This window comes from Rattus norvegicus, chromosome 7, assembly GCF_036323735.1.
Source record: "Rattus norvegicus strain BN/NHsdMcwi chromosome 7, GRCr8, whole genome shotgun sequence".
NCBI lineage: Eukaryota > Metazoa > Chordata > Mammalia > Rodentia > Muridae > Rattus > Rattus norvegicus.
The window spans coordinates 131,544,757-131,565,665 of NC_086025.1; the positions used below are offsets into that span (position 1 = coordinate 131,544,757).

General features: G+C 45.5%; 1 protein-coding gene and 2 non-coding genes across 7 annotated transcripts; all 3 read right to left on the reverse strand.

Moving 5' to 3' along the window:
- Positions 1-3,305: 3,305 nt before the first annotated feature.
- On the reverse strand, positions 3,306-20,120 carry Kansl2 (KAT8 regulatory NSL complex subunit 2). Of its 5 annotated transcripts, none has more exons than XM_008765693.4 (10): positions 19,892-20,026; positions 19,163-19,421; positions 17,043-17,221; positions 16,642-16,756; positions 13,918-14,081; positions 13,495-13,661; positions 10,837-10,933; positions 8,818-9,071; positions 4,891-4,998; positions 3,306-4,024 (listed from the first exon to the last, which is right to left on the reverse strand). In XM_008765693.4, exons 2-10 carry the CDS (start codon positions 19,411-19,413, stop codon positions 3,893-3,895), a joined length of 1,467 nt encoding a protein of 488 aa, XP_008763915.1. In that variant the 5' UTR covers positions 19,414-19,421; positions 19,892-20,026; the 3' UTR covers positions 3,306-3,892. The 5 variants fall into 5 exon arrangements, with proteins under 5 accessions (XP_008763915.1, NP_001408237.1, XP_063119444.1 ...); NM_001421308.1 differs by having other exon boundaries at positions 19,632-19,997; NM_001004244.3 differs by having other exon boundaries at positions 3,312-4,024; positions 19,966-20,024.
- On the reverse strand, positions 4,229-4,364 carry Snora2l2 (small nucleolar RNA, H/ACA box 2 like2). Its single transcript, XR_005487670.1, has one exon. It is a non-coding gene; the product is annotated as a small nucleolar RNA SNORA2/SNORA34 family (small nucleolar RNA).
- Snora2b (small nucleolar RNA, H/ACA box 2B) lies at positions 10,609-10,745 on the reverse strand. Its single transcript, XR_005487669.1, has one exon. It is a non-coding gene; the product is annotated as a small nucleolar RNA SNORA2/SNORA34 family (small nucleolar RNA).
- Positions 20,121-20,909: the final 789 nt, after the last annotated feature.

The following is a 20,909-nucleotide window of genomic DNA, read 5'->3' on the forward strand; positions in this document are numbered from 1 at the left end:
CAGGGTCATCGAATATCTTACAACACAGAGGTGTGGTTACAATGTCACCAGCATTGTCATACGAACATCTCCTACATCACTGCTGTGTAAAGAATGCGTGCTCCCCCATTATCTCTGGTTGGATACTAAAGAGCTATGACTGGGCAGGGGAGATAGGAAATTTCAATTCCAGCCAGGGGTCCCAGGGAGAGGGAAGGAGGAGGAGCATGAGAAAAGGTTAGAGAGACCACATGGACAGACGAAGATGTGGCCATGAGGCAAAAAGTCCAGAAGTCATGGTGAGCAGGTCACTAAGGGATTTGCCATGAGCAGAGCAAGCCAGGGAGAGATTCGGATTGAAGATGAAGGACCACGTTTCTGAGAGGTAGCCTAGAGGGTTGGACTAGATGACTATGCCCAGCCTAGGCTTCCAGCTTTCTAATAAACTTAATAGGTCTTTATGTCTCTGACTTGGGAGGTAGAATGGGAGCAGATGGGGATTGTTTAAATCACAGACTACACTCCTTCAGCCGTATTTTGACCATCATCGCCTCAGAATCCAGGGAGATAGTCCAAAGAAACTGAGGTGTGGATGAACTCTGCTGCAGATGCAAACGGCCTTAGTAGCAGAAGGCTGACAGACTCATGGAAAATAAAGAAAATGTATTGCTACACAAGGAGCTATAAAGGAAGGGTAAAGACAGCCTTAAAGGGGCGGGGGTGGCATTGTCAAGGCCAGAAAAGGAAAAGCAAAGACTATGAGGAAACTGAGGCAGAGAGACCAGACTGGTGAAGCAAAAGTGACCAGGAATAAAGATGGTTCTAAGGCAGCTTCCTTTTGTCTAAATAAAAGAATCTACCAGTATGAACTTTGGTTTGTTTGTCTGCTCTGGCTGTCCTGCAACTCATTATGTATATGAGGCTGGCCTTTGGCTGCCAGAGATCTGCTCGCCCCTGCCTCGGGAGTGCTGGAATTAAAGGCATGCACCACCACACCCAGATTTCAAGCTAACTTTTTTTTTTTAAGGTTTACTTTTTTTTTTTTAATTTTATGTGTTATGAGCATTTTGCTTACACTTGTGTATCCTGTGCATGTCTAGTGACCTTGGAGACAAGAAGTGGGTGCCCTGGGACAGAATTAGACAGGTACGAGCTACCACGTGGGTGCTGGGAATCAAACCTGGGTCTTCTGGAAGAAGCAGTCTGCTTGCTAGGCCACTCAATAGGCCTAACAAACTAACTTATTTTAAAAGAAAAAAGGGAATCCAGGTGGGAGGGAAGTAAGGAAATAATTTGCAAGACTGTAGGATTTGTGTATTTTGTGTGGGGGTCTTTTCTTGCATGGCTCAGACAGACCTGCTAATGCAGAACAGAAGCTATAAACTACAGGGAGATTAAAACAAGTTCTTGCCTGTGCACAGTAGGAAGGAGCAACACATGGGATGGGTGCTTTTCTCATCTTTGGTTCTAATTCACAGCTGATACAACTGAGAAAGCTACATCTGAGAAGTTGCAGCTACTTTGTTGACATTCTGAGTGTCTTTAAACACCATGTCATTACAATGAAACAGGCCTTTGAAAAGAAGGTATGTGACCAAAGGGCTTCCCTGCCTTGTTAATTACTTAGGGCCCAGAGAAGGGTTTTAGGTCTCCATGGGCTAAGGAGTAACATCCACTCCATTCCACTGTATCATTTCTCTTAGCTTCTGTTCCTCTTTAGCTTTCCACTCTGCTTCCTTCCCATCTTCCCCTTACTTTCACCTGTCTCATACTCCTCCCACGTTTCCTGGTTCTGGGTGATTTCCCCAACCTTAGAGGTTGGCTGGAAATCAGTATTAAAGATTTGTACCTGTCTCTCTAGCTCCCTCTTGTGGTCAGTAATTGACACTGTAGTCATGTTGTTTCCTAGGGAGACCTGACATATGACACACCAAAGAAATGATTCCATCCAAGTAGTTCAGTGGACTGCTGGGCTTATTGGTTTATTCATAGGAGCATGGTTGACTCAAAGACAGGTACATCACTGAAAACAGTATCACCAAAATGGTTACAACCCCGGAGCCCCCTACACTTGCTGAGAGCTGGTTTGCAGTTTGCTGGGTTTAGAGTCTCCAGTCCCCAGAAGTTAATTACTGCTTATCTATCTTTGGGAAGGTGGGACTTGTGAATCTTGTAGGCTTCAGGAACTTGCTGAGATCTCCAAGTTTCACTTACTTCCTGACTCCTTGGGCAGTTAAGAGGATACTGATAAAAGAATGTTAGCAAAGTCCAAATCAGCACAAAGCCCTCAGCACTTTTATCCATCTTGGTCAAAAAGACAATGTTGGGTCCAGCAGCATGTAGGAGTCACTTTCCCACCTGAGCCATCCAACCTTCCCATCCTGGGGTACTGATGTAGGGCCTCCGTGAGTCTCAGCAGTAAGGGGATTCCACTGTTTGGCCTGCCTCTGACAGATGCACCCTAGTCTGCCCTTAGTGCTGTTTGGACCAGCTCCCCTGCTAACAATCTGGTCCAGGACTGTGCTTTTGGGTTTTCCACTGGTCAAACCCAGTGTGATTATTTGAATGAGAAATGCCCACCAGTCTCTGGCACTTAGATACTTGGTACCCATTGGTTGCAGTTTTGGGAGATCTAGGTGATACAGAAATGCTGCAGGAAGTTATCACTGGGGTTGGACTTTGAGGTGAAAAGCGTTATACCACTTCCGGGTTGCTGACTCACGTTAGTGGTTACAATGTGAGCTCACAGCTTCCTGATCCTGCCGCCATGATGTCCTCTAGAACTGTAAGTCTTAGTCCTAAGCAACTGAAAGTCTAAAGCATCCGACAGGGGTCTGGGCTGAACAAATGGTCTTCACTCTCATGCACATCTTCCTTGCAGGGAGAAATGTACAGCTTATACAGTGAAGGGGTACCTGCCCACCCCAGGACAAGCTCAATCTTTTCCGGTGGTAGTTCTATTAGCTTCTTTCTGTGGACGGTTATTCAGGATGAGTAGCTCATTATTTCTAATGTTCCCCTAGAAACTGGCTGGACACAAATCTCACCACTGCCTGCTATCATCCTGACTTGGGCTGACCCAAGTCCTAAGCTCCATACCAGGCCTCCAGCCCCCTACTGAGTTAACTCCAGCTCTCCAGGGAACACAAGTTTACCTGGCCCTGGAACTAGGTACCAAGTGCCACCTTTGTCACTAGTTTCTCCAGAGTGCACGTCAAGGGATAGAAACAGTGTGCACTTTTCCCATCAGATGACAAGCAAAGACCCAGAGGATAATTAATATAGACATTCTCAAATACAAAGAAAATACAATCAACTCAGACTACTTTATATTTTCATAACATTTTAACATTTAATAGAAACTATATACAATAACTTCACTATATCTTACATGAAGGAGCCACCACAGAAATTTACATAAATTAAAAGCAAGAATAATTAAGGAGAACCCAGACCTGTGAACTGCTTTTCTCAGTCGGTTCACTAGGAAAGGGGGTTTATATTGCCCAATGATGTGGAGCAGAGGAAAGGCTTAAATACAGCTTTAGATACGGCTACAGAGACTAAGAGCCAACACCTGAAGAGCACCGTTCTTCACCACAGCCAACCCCGCCTAGACATCCACGTGGATCTCAGCCCATGGCTCAGAAGTCCCAGTATAAATGTCTCCAATAGGCACTGCATCTCAAAGGCAGGGAGCACCTCACGCTCTTCCTCGCAAAAAATCCCAAAACTTAAATACTAACTTGTCATCACAGAGACTTGGGTTATGTTTGTCTACAGCACTCTCAAGCCCCGAAGGAAACAACGTGGTCTGAGCTGTCCCTGTTCAGTGAGAGATGATCAAAGATACACTTGTCTGAAGAATGGAGAGTTCAAATCCAAAGGCGGTGAGCAATCCCAGAATGAACTGTCAACTGATAGAAGTGGGCTCTGGTTTTCCATTTGCAGTAGCCAATCCACGCTGAGGGAATGGTGCACAGGTTTTCTCTACATTATGAGGTCCCTGGGATCTGCACCCATCCCCAGCCACCTGTATCTGTCCCTATTAAAAGAAATAAAGGCACTTTGGTTAGAGACGCCTCCAATGGGCCTGAGGCATGACTCTGACTTATCAATACCCATTTACAGTGGCTAAAGAACAAGACCAGAGAAATTAAGTTATTAGTTTATCCCCAGTACTTTCCCAGTACTCTGCTGTTCCTAAGAATCCGTCATAACTGAAGCTGTCAAACCAGACACAACAAGGGGTTGTTCCTTCCAGATGGAAAAGTCACTCTCTGTTGAAGTCCAGAAGGGCCAACAAACCACAGGAAGACAGCTCTCTAGGCGTCTGCTTGAAACCAACAGCTACAGCACGACCGCTGGTCTTCAGTGAGAGCCATGGGTCACCTATCTTGCCTGTATCTATCACCTGGAGTGATGGGCTCTCCCTTAAAAACGGTCAACTTCTCTATCCCCTTTCACTCAAGTAGATGCACGTCCTGCTCCTGAGGAGAAGAGCCACGAGGAGGAATTCCACAGCTCCTCTGGAAAACTAGTACCAGGCAGAATTCAAAAGCAAAAGACGGTATTTTGTAAGCAGAGTCTCCATGGCCTGTACATCAGCTCCTGCCTCCAGCTTCCCTCAGTAAAGGATGAAATAAGTCCCTTTGTACTCAGGCTGCTTTTGGTTGTGGTGTTTTATTAAAGCAACAGAAAGCCCACAACAAACGTCTACACATTTCTAGCTTAAAAGGGAGCATTTCCATTTTATGGTCTTCACTGAGAAAACCCCACCTTGGTCACTTTTGCATTCTATCTGGAATCACACTACTCCCTGGAACTCACACTAGCCAACAGAGAAAACATCTGCCCAGCCTGGTCACCACATGCGGGAACCTAGCTAAGACACACTGTCAAGATACCCACTGGGCCTCCGGCAATTTCAGTGACGGAATGATCTTCTAGAGTTAGGGAGGGATCAAAGAGCAAGGGCGATGGAGGGCACGGCATGCCATCACCTACGACATCCAAGTCCTAGGGAAAGAGAGAGAGATCCATCAGCAATATCCAGGAAGTCAGTAAGCTAAAACTGACAATTTTCACCAAAGCTCAAGGTAACTCTCAGGTCCCTCCTCTCCTTGCTTAGAAAGCTAGATCAATTAAACAAAACCAACAATAGTGAAAACTTTTCCTTAGCTGACAACACAATACAGAAAAACAGAGTAAAACAGTGACTACCATGAGTGGAGGAAAGAGAAGGGTTAACAGTTACAGAATTTGTTTAACCCAACGGAAATAAAAGATGCCAGCAATGACTGCACAGCACCAATACCAATATCAACACCAATGAACTGTGAATTCCTAAGTGGTTAAAATGACAGATTTACTACACATTTCTATTATAAACAGTGAGCGAAGGCATTGTTAAATGTGATGAACTGAGTTTGAACCCCAGAATCCATGTGATGGAGAGAACAGACCCCCACAACTGTCCTCTGATGTGCACATAACACACACACATGCACACACACAAACCAAGTGTAGAAGAATACTGTTGAGAGGAAAAATAAAGAGAAAATATAGGGCCAGCAGGGTGGCTCAGTGAGCAGTCTAATGACTTGTATTCAGTCACACAGTGGAAGAAGCAAAGAACTCCGATTCTTGCCACAGCACACACGCACACACACACACACGCACACACACGCACGCACACACACAATCAAACTCTTAAGTTCCTCACTGACGCATCCATCTGCCCATGGGCAGAATACCATGAAACCCTGCTGGAAAACACTCAGCAGTCTAAGACTGGCCAACATTCACAAAAAGCAAGCAACTAAAAGAGAGGAAAGGAAGGCTGGGAGAGGAAGGACGGATCACAGAAACTCAGATGTTTCTGAATGGCAAAGCCAAAATATCATGGTTAACTCCCAATCCCTCAAATAAGCGATGTGGCCTGAGGTCTGGTCTGCTACGTCTCAGCCCTCTTCCTCCCTCTACTCTGAAATGGGTCTTACTAAGTCGGCCTGGAACTCACCCTGTGGCCCAGGCAAGACTTGAACTTAGGGTGCTCTGCTTCAGCCTCCCAGGAGCTGGGATTAAGGGCCTGTGCGCCCTGGCCCAGTGAGCCTCTGAGTCTTAAATTAATTAACATAGTTCAAGTATTCTGTTTAAAAAAAAAAAAAGACATTATATTCTAGACTATACTTCCCTATACTATACTTCTGGGTCAGCCATTCCCAGAGACACTGAGTAGATGGCAGATCAAAGACATTATTATTCTTGGCTCCTTTCTGAAACCAACATTAACTTAGGGTCCAAGTCACTATAGTGGTTCAAAATCTATGGCAACCTAACTTCTGAGCCATTGACAAGTTCACTTAATGCTTTCAAGTTCCAGCTAAGCATGTACAGGTCCCACAGTACAGAAAACCAGGCAGAGGGAAGGGAAGGAAAAGGGACAGTAAAAGACTTCAAAGTACACCACATGCCTGTATGAAGATGTCACAAGGAAACCACCATTTTACATAATTATTCAGTATTAAAAATTTTGGTGGGGGTTGGGAATTTAGCACAGTGGTAGAGCGCTTGCCTAGCAAGCACAAGGCCCTGGGTTCGGTCCCCAGCTCCAAAAAAAAAAATTTGGTGTCCTTATCACCAGGAATAGAAATCATAACCTTTTCATAACTAAGGTGGGGGAAGAACACAGTTCTAAAAAGTCTAAAACTTTAATCCCAACACTCAGGAAGCAAAAGACAGGTGGATCTGAGTTTGCCTGGTCTACAGAGCAAGACCTTATCTAAAATAAACTAGACGAACAAAAAGGCAAACATAATTTTAACGGGGGGGGGGGGGGGGGGGGGCGGGGGCCTGGAGAAAGAGCTCAGCAGTTAAGACCACTTCCAGAGAATGCAAGCGCCATGACCAGCATCTGCATGGAGCTCCACACAGAACTCTACTCCACTCCAGGGGACCCAGCGCCTCTTGACTTCTTAAGGCACAAAGTCACGGACATGGCACACATACATGCAGGCAAGACACTGATACACACAGAACTAAACCTTTAGAAAAAAAAATTAAGCCTAAAACTAGCACAGGAGCAGCACTCTGGAGGTAGGCAGAAGCAGGCAAGCCTCTCCCTGAGAGTCCAAGACCAGCCTGGATACACAATGTATCCCATTTGTAAAAAATGCCTTTAAACAAACTACTCAGTGCAAGCAGAAGGAAAGAAACAGCCACACTTCCTCCCATCCATTACAGAGCTACTGGACACATCACTTCATCCACAGAAACCCGCTCTCACACCACTCAGGCTGCGGACACCCCTTTGCTTTCTACAGTTTTTCTCTCTCAGCGTGGTGTTGGTCCCAGTTCTTCCCACCCACAGGTGCATCATATAAACACAGTCTAATTCTGAGAATCCCAGGGACTGAGTGATCAAGAAATTCTTGTCCGCCGGGCAACCAGGAAACACCTATTTGAGTGGGAAGGGAAAGCAGGGGCAAGCTCAAGCAGGAACCACATGGCTCTACACCGTGAACTGAAGAGAAACCCCAGTACCCAGTTCCGTCCTGTGGGAAGGAGGATTGCTAACTTCTCCATCACTGCGTATCTAACTCTAACTCTGAGACCAGGGATTAGACATACTCTGAGTCTCTAGATCACAGCAAAAAAAAAAAGCCAAGATTTATTTATAACATGGACAAGCACTCCAGAGGGGTTCATTCCCTAAAGCCGAATGGGAAAGTGCTTAAAATGTTAGGCCATTTTTGCTTTAAAATAATTACTCAAAATTTATAGCTAAGAGATTTAGACTACATCCTAAGCTGCCAAACTCCAAGAGCAAAGAGGGGTTGGCATCATCTCCGGGCCATGGAGGGAAGTCATTCTGTACAGGACACAGCCTTCCGGGATGACATCCCTGGAAGCAGTGACAACGAAGGCTTTAAGATGCAAGGCGGCTTCTCTTGAGATGGATTTATATCACACATCTATGCTAGAGCCTCAAGAACCTCCCAAGAGTTCACTGAAACCCAGCAACTCTATGGAGAGAAGCCAAGCAGGCTCCATGGACAGAAATACCTATTCACCTTGCAAAGGATCAGGTTCGATTCCCAGCATCTACACGGTAGCAAACAACTGTCTAAAACTTCAGTCCCAGATCTAACCTCTTCTGACCTCTCATGCCAGGTACAGGTACGCATAGGGTGCACACACATACATATATATATTACATACATTATATACAACAAAACACACATTAAATGCCAGTTTTTTTAGGTCATGATTCAAAGCTGGGTTCAAGTGGCAAGCAAAAGAAGAGAAACGCTCAGATCCCATTCATAACAGCATCAAAATACTAAATTAGAATTGAACCATGTAAAGTGTGAACACTGAATAAATTTTGTAATAAAATCTGTCAAAAATAAAATTAAGGGTCAGCAAAAATACCTATGTACCAGAAGAGGATGTTCAAAATCCACCAAACCAACTACAGAGTACCGCTCTGTAGCCATCTCATTAGAGTACTGGTACAAACGTCCTCTAAACACCTTATAAACAACACGGTGTCACACGCTTCCACATAGGTCTCTAACACCAACACTTAGGAGACAGACAGACAGGATCATGAGTTCACGTTCAACTCAGGCTACACAGTGAGGTTGTCTCGGAACAGACTGTCGGGGAGGAGAAGGGTAGAGCACAGAGTGTCTAATAAACACAGCACAGGCGCACGCAACCACAGCGACTGCATCAAGTCATCCTCTTGCTGGAAAACTGCTGACTATTCTCACCACTAGCAGACAGGGCCTTCTCTCAAGGGCCAATCAGAGCAGAGCTTCTCTAACTTACGTCACTGAGCTCCAGTGGTAAGCTCTCAGTGGGCTGAAGCTCGGCAGCACTCAAGTACAGATCCATGGGGCCGGCTTCCAGACCGTCTGGCACAGACAGTACCTGCTCGGGCTTATACATCTGAGGAGGCAACTGGAAGTGCAGTGGACAGCAGGGGTCCTCAGAAAGGCTTACAGGAACTGGTTTGTTACAGGGTACCTCTTCAGATCCCTGGCAGCATTTGAAGAGAACCTGATTTGTATCCTGACAGATATCTACAGAATGGTTAAGGAAAATAAACCAGGACCCATTGGACGAACACAATACAGGAGTATACAGTGCTAAACAAAGTCTGACAATGCAGAGAACTACATTTTCATTGAAAGCCAAATGCAATGAGTTATTTTTAGGGTTCTAAGTGTAATTTTGTGCACATGATTTTAACCCTACCAATAATTTGTAATCCACTTGCAACCTCTTCCCAGGATTCCAGCCATTTAAACCAGAGACAGGAAGTGTCAAGTGGCCAAGGAACATACACTGACAAGAGAGGTCCACACAGAAACAAGTAGCTTGTTGCAGAAAATGTTAATGGTCGTTCCCAATTCCATGATATACTTACTACAAACTCAAGGAGGAGCGACTGTGTGGCCAAGCGTGAACCTGAAGCTGACCATCCACCGGACTCTCGCCTCTGCAGTGCTGGCTTGCACAGCAGCTGGTTTCCATCATTTCCCCCCTACCCCACTCTCCAGCACTCTCTCCACCTTAGCATCTCCTGTTCAATTACAGCCTCCGTCTTGCTCAGTATCCTTGTGTTCTAAGTCTCCAGTCTCCCCTCCACCCCACTCCACCCCTTTGTAGCTCCCGGCCATCACCTGGCCCAAGGTTCCCCATTCCCCTTAGAGCTCATCATTTTGTATGAGTGTTTATATGATACAAGCAGTAACGCTACACCAAGTGTGGGGGCTACACCTGCAATCCCAGGCTAGAAGGCATTAGTATGAAAATTAACCTCAAATACTTCACTAAATAGAATGGGGGAGGGAAGCCACAACCCTTTCCTTTTCTACCAAAGACCAAGATGGGGTTCCCCCTCCTATCAATCTCTTTTTGGGGAGAGGAGAGTTATCTTCATTATTTTATCCCAACTGGCCCAGAACTCCTGGACTCAAGTGATCCTCCTGCCTCAGTCTCCTGACTACCTAGGACTATATTAAAAAGACAACACACTGAACTAACAAAATATTCTGACTTCTAAATACAACAAAACCATTCAGGTTGCACAAAAACTCAATAAACATCACAACTTTTGTAGCCCATCAGCAAATGTAGCATTTCTATACCAGAAAGCACACACCGTATATTGGTTTAAAATCACAAATTAGAAAAAATAGAGGAAATGATCCTGGGGAGAAACCCCATTTTTTTCCCCAAGTTTCTAATTTGAGTAAGTATACAAGTTAGGGCACTAACAATACTACTGCATAAAAATTCACAATACATACTCTTGTTCTGGGCAGAAAACCCACAGTAATCCTTTTTTCTTGGTGACAGATTTAACATATAACTTAATGAACAAAGCTAAATCAGTAAAGCATTAGTATCATACACAAACTAAGGAACCCCACTAAGACCGTCAGCCATACACAGCTGTCACAAACAACATGGCTGTTTCTTTGGCTCCCTGCCCCCACTTCACCTACCCTAGACAGGATTCTGCTGAGGCCCAGGCAGGTTTCAAATTCCCAATCCTCTTGCCTTACCCTCCCAAGTGCTATAATATCACAGAGCTGGGTACCATATCCAGCCAGATGTTTCTTTCTAATGAATTGACCATTACATTTTTAAATTTCTGAAATGGCCAACAGACCATAGAAAGACATTTATTTAGGCACCTGCTTGAAACCAACAGCTTCAGCAAACTGCTGGCCTTGATTCAGGGCCAAAGTAACCAAGCTCTTCAGTGAAACTGATGAGCTCATAACCAGCCTGACTTAACTAGACACTCAGAACCTAGACACACAGTTGTAAAGATACGGGTAAGGCAGTGTCTGGTCATCGGAAGAGACTGATTGGAGCAGCGAACATCATCCACAAAGGCTAAGCACCTCTGACTGGAACGAGTGGTATGAGCCTAAAATTGAGAAAAAAAATACAAATAAACCCCCACAAAAACCATAGACCTGTGGTAGTATTCAGTTATACACGGAAAGTCAATCCACACAAAGTAGGAAACGTTAACATTTAACAAACCTACTCACCAATACTGCAACAATGAAACCTCATGTACATAGAATGGAGTTAATCAATCCTAACCCCAAATGCACCTCTCCACACTGTAGAAGTAATAAAAATGTTTGTCCCTTAACTAGGTTAAACTATAGTCAACCTGGGTCTGAAAACATTAAATACAGAATTAGAGGAATAATCTCTAAGTTGTAAATAGCTTATACTAACTTAACATTGGCATAATTGGCTTATTTATAAATACATAAACACCTGCATGATGATACTACCAAGTTTCAGGCTCCTTCAGGTACCTCAGAAACTACCCCTCGGCTGAGGTAAGGGGGAAAGATGGTATCCTAAACACTGATGCTTTAGCCAGGCACTGTGGTCAATGTATCAATCTCAGCAAAGGCAGAGACAAATCTAGGAGGCCAGCCTTGTCTACACAGAAGTTCCAAGACAACCAGGGGGCTACACAGCGGGAGCCTGACTCAAACATCAAGGTTTTTGGTAATGTTAGGAAATAAACCCAGAATCACACACATGTGCTCTAACACCAAGCTAAATCCCCAGTTCAACTAACTTATCTTTTAACAACTTTTTTGGGGTGCTAGCTGTGATCTCAAGCATGCTAGGCAAATGATTTAAGAAGGCCCTAAGCTCGAGATCCCACACCTCAGTTGCCGCAGCTGCTATGATTAGAGCTGCACCAAGCCCAGCCAACAAAACATTTTTTTTAAATTGCTTGGGGGGGGGGGGCATGGGGGGGATGGGAATGGCTCGGTGGTTAAGAGCACTAGGTGCTCTTCCAGAGTCCAGAGGTCCTGAGTTCAATTCCCAGCAACCACATGGTGGCTCACAACCATCTGTAATGGGATGAGGCCCTCTTCTGGTGTGTCTGAAGACAGCTACAGTGTGCTCACAGACATAGAATACATAAAATACCCTGCATTCTCTAGTGGTTCATCTCACTGGCCAAGAAGCAATTCCACCAGTAGGTACTTGGGCTCTGTGAGGTGGGAGCACTAAGGAGGGAAGACCTCACAGGGTGCTGACTGTGCTCTGCACTGGGGCTCAGACTAAGACCCAGACAAAATAAAATGGAATCAAGATGGAATCAGGAGAAAGCCAGGCACCAAGATGTTCTAGCCCTGACGCACTAGAGCCTCTAACACCGAGCCAACGCTGCCTCCATCCCGTGGGCTGCTGACACCGTGCAGTTCTTTTCACAGCCACACAACTGACAATGCCTGTGGAGCCTCAACAACTACAACAAAAGCAACGACCATGTAATTACCCCGCCTCACTCTGACAGTTAACTGACACTATCCTTTCAACTTTTTAGCCCTCCCATCATCTTTTTTCTTTCTTTCTTTCTTTTTTTCTTTATTTATTATATATGAGTACACCATAGCTCTTCAGACAAACCAGACGACAGAATAGAATCTCATTACAAGATGGTTGTAAGCCACCTTGTGGTTGCTGGGATTTGAACTCAGCATCTCTAGAAGAGTCAGCGCTCAGCCACTGAGCCATCTGTCCAGCCCCAGCATTTGTTTTTCAAAACAGGGTTTCTCAGGGTAAGAGCCTGGACTAGCCTGGAACTCAAGAGATCCATCCTCCTGCCTCAGCCAACAGAATGCTGATCAAAGGTGTGCACCACACCCAGCCATTTTTATTTAATTTTGTGAGTATCTGCCTACAAGTTTATCTACAGTGTGTGCAGTGCCTGAGGAACCCGAAGAGGGCTTTGGGGGCCCTTGGGACTGGACACCCAGCTATTTTTATTTAATTTTGTGAGTATCTGCCTACATGTTTATCTACAGTGTGTGTAGTGCCTGAGGAACCCGAAGAGGGCTTTGGGGCTCTTGGGACTGGAGTTACAGCTGGTTGGAGTGGAGTGTGGGTTCAAGAACTCAAACCTGAGTCCTCTGGAAAAGCTAGCCAACTCTTAACCACTAGGCAGTTCTTCCAGTCCATTCCTATTCTTTTAGAATAATTAGCTGGCTGATTTGCAAAAACCCTGGGTGGGGCAAGCTGATAGCAAGCTTGCGACTGCCTCATCCTCCCACCAAGTGGTGAGATTACCGAAAGGCACGTACCACCACACCCAGTTTGCCTTTTTTTTTTTTTTTTTAAAGATTTCCAAACTGCTTTAGTAAAACTTTTGCCAATTTTCTGAACTAAGGGCTTCCTGAACCAAAGAACTTAGGACTCTACCCCCTAAACCCCTCAATTTGTAAAGTTCTGAAAGCTGCCTGCGAAGGCCCAGGGCTGACTGGACGAGAACAGACTGGAACTCTGTCTTGCTGACATTCAGGTAAGTGCTTTTAGTAGAAGCTGGATTTCAAAGCCAAGGCTGGACATGGTGTTTTGATGATCTTATCAACAAAGTGAATGTACACACCCAGAGTTTGCAGCACATCTGGACTAAAACCATCAATTTTGGCATATTTTGCAAACTACCTGTTGAGCAGCCCCCTCTGTGGCCAGCATTCTGCGTTCCTTCAGCTGCCTGTGTAGTAAGGCTTCTACTCCATAGCGTTGACGGTATCGCCTGAGACATTTTAGTCGCTTTAAATTCTCTCTCTCTTTGGCCAAAAGTCCCTCGGGGCCAGTCAGGAGACTACTACCTAGCGAGTGACCAAAATAATTAAATAAATATCATAAATATCAAGTTTTCCTAAAAGAGAACTTCAGTCTATGTGGCCCTGAGCTCACAACAAACTCCCTACCCTCAGCCTCTCAAGTACCGAGTGGGACACTACAGTCACCACCAAAAAGGCTGCACAGGTCAAGGTGTGACGTGTACAGTGATCAAGGATGCTTTTCTACTTAGACGGGAAGCCTCAGCTGTAATACACGCAGATCCAACTCCACCCAACTTACCTAAAGCTTCGTGTTCCACTTTCCGATTATGTAAGTAACGGCGCTTCTTCTCTTTGAGCAGGTGCTGTAGTCGTTTAAACTGATCAATGTACAAAGACTGCAAACGAATCAGCTTTTCTCTCATGATAAGAGCCACCTCCTCGGCTGTATAGACACCCGCATGTCTGGAATAAAACGATAAATTCAACAAAGCATTAAAAACAATAACAATGATAATCATGGTGATGGATGAGTGCCAATAATCCCAGCACTTGTTAGAGGTGGAAACACAAGAATCAGGAGTTCAAGGCCTGCCAGGACTATGTAGCAAATCCAAGGTAAACCTAGATATGAAACCCTATCTCAGAAACAACATAAGCAACAAGACAGTAAAAGGATGACTAGAGACAGCCTCGATTTGTATTGACAAAGTCAACCCTGACTGACACACTAAACAGGAATATTTTCACAAAGCATTTTACTGAGACATTAAAAATGAAAATGAAAATAAAGAAGGCTTAAGTACAGCACAGCTCAGTGGTAGAGTACAAGGCCCTTGGTTCCTTCTCAGCACTGTGTATGCCGCTGCCGGCCTGCGAGTGCACATGGGGCTCTCAGAGAGCCTGGAGCTGGAGAGTCACAAGTGGTTTGTAAGTGGTCGGGAGTTCGGAACTGAACAGATTCTTTTTAAGATGAGGCGAGAGGGGTTGGGGATTTAGCTCAGTGGTAGAGCGCTTGCCTAGGAAGTGCAAGGCCCTGGGTTCGGTCCCCAGCTCCGAAAAAAAAGGAAAAAAGGAAAAAAAAAAAAAAAAAAAAAAAAAAAAAAAAAAAAAAAAAGATGAGGCGAGAGGGAGAGGGAGAGAGGGAGAACTCTCCTCTCCACAAAAGGATACCAATGCGTTATCTCACAAATTGGAACGGGGTAGAGTGGGGGAGGTCTCATTATTTATACATTTAAAACGAGTAAAGATGGCTGGGCACGGTGGAGCATGCCTTTAAATCACAACATTCCAGAAGCAGAGGCAGGGGATCTCTGTGAGTTTGAAGCCAGCCTAGGTCTACAGAGTGAGTTCCAGGACAGACAGGGCTACACAGAGAAACCCTGTCTCAACAACAAAAGTAAAAATGTGCAACAAGAAAGTTATGCTAATTAACCTGGTCTACTTACATAGTAATTTTAAAAAGGGCCCCACGTCAGAATAACTGAGTATTTTAATGACAAGATATATCATGGGCTGGAGAGAATGGCTCAATGGTTAAGAGAAGAAGATCTGGGTTCGATTCCCAACACTCAAAGCTCACAGCTTAAACTCCAGTTCCAGGGGATCCACCACCGTCTTTGGGCTCCATGTGCACAGACATACATTCAGGCAAACTAACACACGAAGTATCAAAATGACTGTGACTTCTATTTTTCCTTTAAATACAATCTTTTATCATCAAGACTTTGGGCCTTCGTGGTCCAAGGGATTTAGCTCAAAGGCAGACTACTGCTGGTAAAATGCATATATAGCACAGAAAAGGTTCCAGTTCTGATCTCACCACCACCACCCCCAACACACACGTGATAGGTCATGATAGGCCCACTTTCTTCACAATATCCTCAAAATTCAGTCTCCTAGATTGACCCTTTATTACAAAAATGTAGGAGGGCTACATACCAATTTTATTAGTTTGCCTGCCAATCACAAACTTTAAAGATATTCTAGAGGTTAATCTAAAGATTGTTTCCTGCTTCTGAGTCAAGTAATTAAAAATTGGAAGATTAACTTTGGGCAGAGACAGGCAGATCCCTGAGTTCCAGGCCAACCTGGTCTATAGAGTGAGATCCACAACAGCCAGAGCCACACAGAGAAACTCTGTCTCAAAAAACCAGTGAGAATTTGTGTGGTGAGTGTGCACCTGCACAATGTTGAGGACAAATTCTGCTAAGATGATTCAAAACCTAACATTAGGGAAGGCAAAGCCTGAGGTTGGTCAGCCTGATTCAAATACCAAGTTCCAGGCCAGTCAGAGCCACATGAGACTGGCTTCAAAAAATCAGAGATTTTGGAACAGGAAATATTTTGATATTTCTAAATTCTTAAGATGACCAAGGGTTAGAGTAGACCTTAACATAATTAAAACTTGGGTTTCGAAATCAGTTTTCCTTTTACTAGGCATGAAACCAAAGCCAACTACTGACTGAACACTGTTATTTCCCATTTAAAGAGTCAGAAATGAGCTGGAGAGATGGCTCAGTGGTTAAAAGAGCACTGACTGTTCTTCCAGAGGTCCTGAGTTCAATTCCCAGCAACCACATGGTGGCTCACAACCATCTGTGATGGGACCTGATGCCCTCTTCTGGTGTGTCTGAAGATAGCTGCAATACATATACATAATTTTAAAAATTCAGAACCATGGAATTTTACAGCACGTATCTAAGTATAATGAGCCCATATTTCTGAGACTTGGGGCAAGTACCTATCTAAATGCATTCTCCTCGATAGCCAGCCAGCACTTGTCTGACTCCCTCTCATTCTTGTGTCAAAAGAAGTGTTCTTCCCTAAAGCATCTCATGGGCACTACCCGGGTGCCAGTGACAAGACCTCTGCAAAATAATCAAGGAATCTTGCCTTAGAGCAAAACGGTGCTGAACTGTGACCCTTAAACCCACCTACATGTATTGGTTAACCACATGCCACACTACACTCTACATACTAACTACATAAAGCATGTAAAAGTCTCATGTGGAATACAACTTACTTTAGGGGATCTTCTTGATCACTGTCTATGCTATCAGCTTCACTGTCAGGGTCACCTCTCCATGTCTGATCCACAGTAATGGGTTCCTGGTCCCCATCACTCCAGCTGTCTTCATCTGAGGCAAGGAAGGGAAGAGCAGCCATTAAGACTTCCCACCTCTGTAACTCCACATATGAAGCTACATTACTTAGAGATCAACCCAAAACCTTAAAATGCAAAGTTTTTAACTGTTTCAATTGTTAACACAAGGAAAGGTCACCAAGCTGGGAGAAATCTATCTAAACAAACTCTAAATGCAAAACAACCAGCAACCAGCACGAGCAGGCCCGGCACTGCCACCCAGCTCCCAAGGCACTGCAGCGAGCCAAATCGGCTCGCTCGTAAGCACCTTCCTTGCTTACCCAGTATCCGGCTCGCCTCGCTTCGGCTACTCTCTGGGGTCTGCGAGCCCAGCTCTGTTTTAGCATATGAGCTCAACTGGCACAAGAGGGTTTCACCCATAGGGCCTGGGTTACTCTTCTTCATTTGAGCATGAAGTGCTAGGGCATTCCTTCGAGCATGTTCAGCACAGAAAGACACCCTAAGGAGACAAAGCATTAATATTTAATAGGCCCTCTCTTGAAAGAACCAGCAATATTCAGTCACCAGTTGATTTTTTTCTTTAGGAAATATGACTTATAGTCACACCTTGAAGAGCAGTATGAAACCCAGGCATGGTGACTCACGCCTTTAATCCCAGCACTTTAGAGGCAGAGGTGGATCTGTGAGTTCAAGGTCAGCCTGGTATACACAGTTCCAGGACAGCCAGGGTTAAATAGACCCTGTTGTGGGGTTGTGGGTCAGGCAGCAATGTGAATCAAAAATATAACTGCCCTCAAGTAAGCCATTTGGGGTCCTTGGTGAGGTGTGGTGGGGGCGTGGCGTGGCGTGGCGTGGCGTGGCGTGGCATGTGTGCTGTTCAGTCAGGCCCAGAGCTCCAGGCAGGGAAAGCTCTAACTCATGCTGCCTCCCTGGCTCATAGTAGCTGCTCTCAAAGGGAGCGACAAGTAGCTTACCCACTGTTCTAGTTATCAAATCCATTCCAGCTATAAAAATGTTAGCAGTATCTCAGAAAATCAGAGCTGCTTGTATTTTTTTCAAAATAAATTCTGCAAACACATATTAATATCAATCCACTATAGACAGACAATTCTAAAGCAAGAAGATCTATAAAAAATTATCTAGTAAAGTCCTATGTTTGCACAGGTAAGTACATATGATAAAAAACTATGAAGCTCCTTCCAAAACACACATACATATAGTGAGTGTGCCTTTTACTTAACAAGGTTTGGCAAGTGAGTCAGCACTCCAACATGAAGTGCCATCAGTTCAGTGACTCAGCAAACAAAAGCACCTACCACCAAGGCCGGACCACCCAAGTTCCATCACCACCCCACACAGCAGGAAAACCAACTCCAGAGGGTTGTCCTCTGACCACACATGTTTGGCAGCACGTGAATCCACGGAATAAATGTTTAAGGAAGAATTTAGATCTGAGTATGGGAATAATCTGAGAACTCCAGAAGCTGAGGCAGGAGAATTAGGGGTTCAAAATTACTCTGACCACAGTGAGAACTCAAATGTTAATTTTACAAGTAAGCAATTAACTAAATGCCCCTTCCTCAGCAGTGCCTCAAGTGTCCTTCAAGTTCTCATCATTGGCGGAGTTGGGTAGGAGGGTTAAGACAGGGTTTTGTTTAGCCCTGTCTATTCTGGAATTCAACCCTGTAGCCTAGGTTTGCCTGAACTCCTAGATCACCCCAAGTCAGCCTCCCAAGCACTAGGATTAAAGGCCTGCACCACCACCGCCTAGCATCAGTTCTGATCATTTTCGTATTTTGACATGCCTCCCAAAGAATGTATCCTTTAATTCCAATTTTACAAACACATGACCTAAAACTTCACAGATATGACCAACATAAAATAACTACACATGTTCCTCTTTTCACTTTAAAACTGAAGGCAGGGGACAGGCATGGTGACGCACCAACATTCTGTAACTCCATCCAGTTCCTGGAGATCCACCGCCCTCTCCTCCTCAAGCATGAACATGGTACAAACATACAAGCAGGCAAAACACCCATACACGGAAAAAAAATTTAAAAACCGTAAAAGGTTGCCAAAACTGTTCCAAGCCAGTCTTGTCCGCATGAGGAGAAGTTCCGGGAATATAGACTGTCTCAAAAGGGAGGTGGGGGCGTCCATGACTCTGCGAGCCGAGCCTAACGTCCTCCTATTCACCATACCAAGAGGCATTAGAACCGACTCCAACAAATCGGCCACTGACCTCCCCACGTGTCCCTGCACACACAAATCAAACTACAAACCGGAGATAAATGCTTCAAACTATAGTAAAAATAGGCTCGGTGATGCAACCTGTGCTTTACGTGAACCAGACCCAGGGTTCAATCCTCAGCATTGAAAATTAAGGAACGACTCTCAGAGCCCCAAGGCACAACATACCCACGCGCTCTACACATACCCATCTTTCTTCTCAGGCTTTGGGGCAGCACTGGGGCACCTCTTCCCATTCTTCGTCGAAATGTAACTACATTGTTTGAAGGGTGCATTCTTGTCTTCAAGAATATGCTTAAGACAAAACTCCTGCCCCTCCAGACGCGGCTGAGAGCATGGGCGGTGAGTGAACGAACAAGAGAGGGGCTCCTGAGATCTGGGCACTGGGGTGATCCTCCCCCGATTCGTTGGCAAGACGTGAATCCGAATCCTGTTCATACCAAAACCTGCGGGTAGGTGGTCACGGGAAAGATCAAAATGGCCTTAACCTTGCCAGAAGTCCTTGTCTACGTGCTCCCGCAGGTCGGCGGGCCGCAGGACGAGGGTTGCACCGTAACTCCCGCCGCCCTCCAACCTTCCGTTACTAACCCACCCACCCCCGCCTTCTCCCTACCCGCCTACCCGCCCGCCCGCCCGCTCGCTTCTCTGGTCCCTACCACGTTGGCCGAGTCTCCACAGTAGCCGACCGGAAGCGCGGCGCCTGTCCCACGCGGCACAACTGCAACGGCGCGCCCCGCCCCCACGCCCCGGCACGCCGCCTTTGTCCCTGGCCGCCTCAGAGCTCACAGCCCCGGCCCAAGCGCCTACGCCGTCGTCCTGCGAGCGCCATCTTGTCCTACGGCTCCCGGCACCAGAGAACCTGGCTCCCGAAAGCCCAACAATCAGAATGACTCTGACGCTGCAGGAGACGACGTACCGCGCTGAGTTGATAGAAAGGGCGAGCAGCAGCCTAACGGCAAAGGAGAAGAGCCCGGCACGGCGCCATCTTACCTCCCCGCCGCGCTGCGCCGCGCAGCTCGCCCTCTGGCTGCTCCGCCTGCACGGAACTCGGCCCTGCGGCTCCTAAGCGCTGATTGGTCGTTGTATTAAGGCTGCTGTACCTTTATTGGTCAGAATCAACACTAGACCCGAGGAGGGCGGGACAGTGAGACTCCGCAACGCGATTGGCTGATGTGAAGTGTCTGTCAGAAACTCGGCCCGTGAGTGGGCGGTGGGAAAGGCGGGCCACAGCTCCTCGCTGGGTTCAGATATTTTTTTCCATCTCTGTACCGTTGGTTTTCTGGTGGCGGTGGTCTCCAGTCTTCCCAAGCAGCTACCTCTTTACCATCCCTACACAGCAGAAAACTGAACGGTGACTGACCGTGTTTTCTGTTTACACATGAAAAGGTTTTGTTAGTTTTCTATTGTGAACAGTTCAGCTCATTTTTTTGGTCCTTTCATGTAAACACTCCAACTCTTCTTTTTCCTGTCTCGAGACTCATATGTACTAATTAATTTTTGCAGAGCAGCCCTAAAAGGTAGACGCTATTTTTCTCTTAGGTAGACATTATTTACGGATATAGTGACGGAAAATCAAATTTGAGAGTAGGACATGCTTCTCTCAAATCCTCTAACTCCCCTGCTGGATAGTGTATTATAGAAACAGCAGGCTATTCCGTTTTCGTGATTTTTTTTTTAAGGTTTATTTATTTAATGTATGTGAGTGAGTACACTGTCACTGTCTTCAGACACACCACACCAGAAGAGGGCATTGGACCCCATTACAGAGCGTTGTGAGCCACCACGTGGTTGCTGGGAATTGAATTCAAGATCTCTAGAAGAGCAGTCAGCACTCCCGACCACTTGAGCCATCTCTCCAACCCTCCTTTTAATGTTTTCAAAGTACTGTACCCCTGAAGTTTGAAGTAGTTGTGCATAGAGGGTCTTTTCCTTTG

Bases quoted from the DNA above. Each gene is read 5' to 3' on its own strand.
- Kansl2 (XM_008765693.4), bottom strand. From the start codon at position 19,413: ATGAACAGGATTCGGATTCACGTCTTGCCAACGAATCGGGGGAGGATC. The intron at 17,222-19,162 runs GTATGTGTAGAG...TTGTCTCCTTAG, and splicing joins AAGCCTGAGAAGAAAGATGG to GGTGTCTTTCTGTGCTGAAC. The intron at 13,662-13,917 runs GTAAGTTGGGTG...GTCACTCGCTAG, and splicing joins AGTGGAACACGAAGCTTTAG to GTAGTAGTCTCCTGACTGGC.